At 63.8% G+C, this 2740-nt stretch overlaps 1 protein-coding gene across 1 annotated transcript in view; it reads left to right on the top strand.

Annotated features, from left to right (window-relative positions):
- Positions 1–870: 870 nt before the first annotated feature.
- The window catches only part of SPTBN4 (spectrin beta, non-erythrocytic 4), a gene marked incomplete at both ends in the record, with an annotated part of 8480 nt that continues 6610 nt past the window's right edge, over positions 871–2740 (top strand). Inside the window, 3 exons of the mRNA XM_009635545.2 lie at positions 871–1196; positions 1297–1412; positions 1625–1737. Of these exons, the coding sequence (XP_009633840.2) occupies positions 871–1196; positions 1297–1412; positions 1625–1737 (555 nt within the window). The remainder of the gene's footprint in view (positions 1197–1296; positions 1413–1624; positions 1738–2740) is intronic.

The raw sequence follows: 2740 nt of genomic DNA, 5'->3' as shown, positions 1-2740 counted from the left end.
CCCATCTACCATGGGTTGGGAGGAGCTGGGACCTCCCCAGGACCATCACCACCCACCAGGTCCCATCTACCATGGGTTGGGAGGAGCTGGGACCTCCCCAGGACCATCACCACCCACCAGGTCCCATCTACCATGGGTTGGGAGGAGCTGGGACCCCCCCAGGACCATCACCACCCCCCAGGTCCCATCCACCATGAGCCAGGATGAGCTGGGACCTCCCCGTCATCACCACCACCCCCCAGGTCCCATCTACCATGGGTTGGGGGGAACTGGGACCTCCCCGTCCTCACAACCATCACCCCCCAGTTCCCATCTACTGTGGGTTGGGAGGAGCTGGGACCTCCCCATCTTCACCCCCCAGTTCCCATCTACCATGGCTTGGGATGAGCTGGGACCTTCCCATGGTCACCACCTTCACCCCCCAGGTCCCATCTACCATGGGTTGGGATGAGCTGGGGCCCTGCCATCATCACCACCACCCTCCAGGACCCATCTACCATGGGTTGGGATGAGCCGGGACCTCCCCATCGTCACCACCATTATCCCCAGTTCCCATCCACCATGGGTTGGGATGAGCTGGGACCTCCCCAGCACCACCACCATCCCATCTACCATGGGTTGGGAGGATCTGGGACCTCCCCAGGACCATCACCACCCCCCAGGTCCCATCTACCATGGCCTGGGATGAGCTGGGACCTCCCCAGCACCACCACCATCCCATCTACCATGGCTTGGGATGAGCTGGGACCTCCCCAGCACCACCCCCACCCCCCAGGTCCCATCCACCTCCACGCTGGGATGAACTGGGTGGGAGGACCTTCTCCAAGGTGGGCCCCAGGTGGGGGTGACGGGCGCCGGTGTCCCCACCAGCCCAAACCCACGCGGGGCCGGATGCGGATCCACTCCTTGGAGAACGTGGACAAGGCCCTGCAGTTCCTCAAGGAGCAACGGGTGCACCTGGAGAACGTGGGCTCCCACGACATCGTGGACGGCAACCACCGCCTCACCCTCGGCCTCATCTGGACCATCATCCTCCGCTTCCAGGTAGCCCGGGTGAGGCCGTCCCCACCCCTGGGGGGGCTGGTGCCCACCCCACCCCACCCCTTTCCCCACAGCTACCCCGAGGTGAACATCCAGAACTTCACCACCAGTTGGAGGGATGGGTTGGCCTTCAACGCTCTCATCCACAAGCACAGGTCCACCAGGGGGGGTGAGGGTGGAGGGATGGGGACAACCCGGCCACCTGGGTTCCCCCTGAGAGTTGGGGGGCTCCACGTGGCTGTGCCCTGCTTGTAGGCCGGATCTCATCGACTTCCACAAGTTGACCAAGTCCAACGCCACCTTCAACCTTCAACAAGCCTTCAACACGGCCGAGCAGCAGCTGGGGCTCAGCAAGCTCCTGGACCCTGAAGGTAGGGACGGGACAGGGTGGTGGAGGGGTGTGTCTGTCCGTCCGTCCCGTCCGTCCACGTGGGGTGGGGCATCTCCACCCATCCGGCTTCATCTTCCACCTCAAAAGACTTTTTTGGGGGAGCTCCTGGGTTGAGGGGAGCAGCCCCGGGTTGGGGCTTCTGGTCAGGGGGGGACTTTGGGGCTGGGGGACCGACGCTTCGCCACCCGGCAGATGTCAACATGGAGGACCCCGACGAGAAGTCCATCATCACCTACGTGGTGTCCTTCTACCACTACTTCTCCAAGATGAAGGCACTGGCAGTGGAGGGGAAGCGCATCGGGAAGGTGGGTCTTGGCCCCGCACCCTTGGCTCCATGGGATGTCCCACCCTTGGCTCCATGGGATGTCCCGTGCCTGGCTCCATGGGGTTCCCCACCCTTGGCTCCATGGGATGTCCCATCCTTGGCTCCATGGGGTTCCTCACCCATGGCTCCATGGGTTTCCCCACCTTTGGCCCCATGGGGTTCCCCACCCTTTGCTCCATGGGTTTCTCCACCCTTGGCCCCATGGGATTCCTCACCCTTTTCTCCCTGGGGTTCCTCGCCCTTGGCTCCATGGTTTTCCCACCCTTGGCCCCATGGAGTTCCTCACCCATGGCTCCATGGGATGTCCCATCCCTTGGCCCCATGGAGTTCCTCGCCCTTGGCTCCATGGGTTTCTCCACCCTTGATCCCATGGGGTTCCCCACCCTTGATCCCATGGGGTTCCCCACCCTTGGCTCCATGGGTGCCCCACCCTTGGCTCCCTGGGGTTCCTCGCCCTTTGCTCCATGGGGTTCCTCACCCATGGCTCCATGGGTTTCCCCACCTTTGGCCCCATGGGGTTCCCCACCCTTTGCTCCATGGGTTTCTCCACCCTTGGCCCCATGGGATTCCTCACCCTTTTCTCCCTGAGGTTCCTCGCCCTTGGCTCCATGGTTTTCCCACCCTTGGCCCCATGGGATGTCCCATCCCTTGGCCCCATGGAGTTCCTCGCCCTTGGCTCCATGGGTTTCTCCACCCTTGATCCCATGGGGTTCCCCACCCTTGGCTCCATGGGGTTCCCCACCCTTGGCTCCATGGGTTTCTCCACCCCTGGCTCCACGGGGTTCCCCACCCTTGGCTCCATGGGTGCCCCATCCTTTGTTCCATGGGTGCCCACCCCTGGCTCCCCAGGATGTCCCTGCACTGGGCACCAGCACGGGCAGAGCCACGCTGGGCTCTGGAGGGGTTGGGCCAAGCAGGTCGCCCCTCAAGCCACGTGTGGTTGCTCATGGGGCTTCTGTGGGCCACGGCCCTGAACCGTGAGG

Source organism: Egretta garzetta, unplaced genomic scaffold, assembly GCF_000687185.1.
Source record: "Egretta garzetta isolate BGI_Z169 unplaced genomic scaffold, ASM68718v1 scaffold1143, whole genome shotgun sequence".
Lineage (NCBI taxonomy): Eukaryota > Metazoa > Chordata > Aves > Pelecaniformes > Ardeidae > Egretta > Egretta garzetta.
Note: the sequence above shows the minus strand (reverse complement) of the source record. Positions and strands in the feature narration are given on the sequence as shown.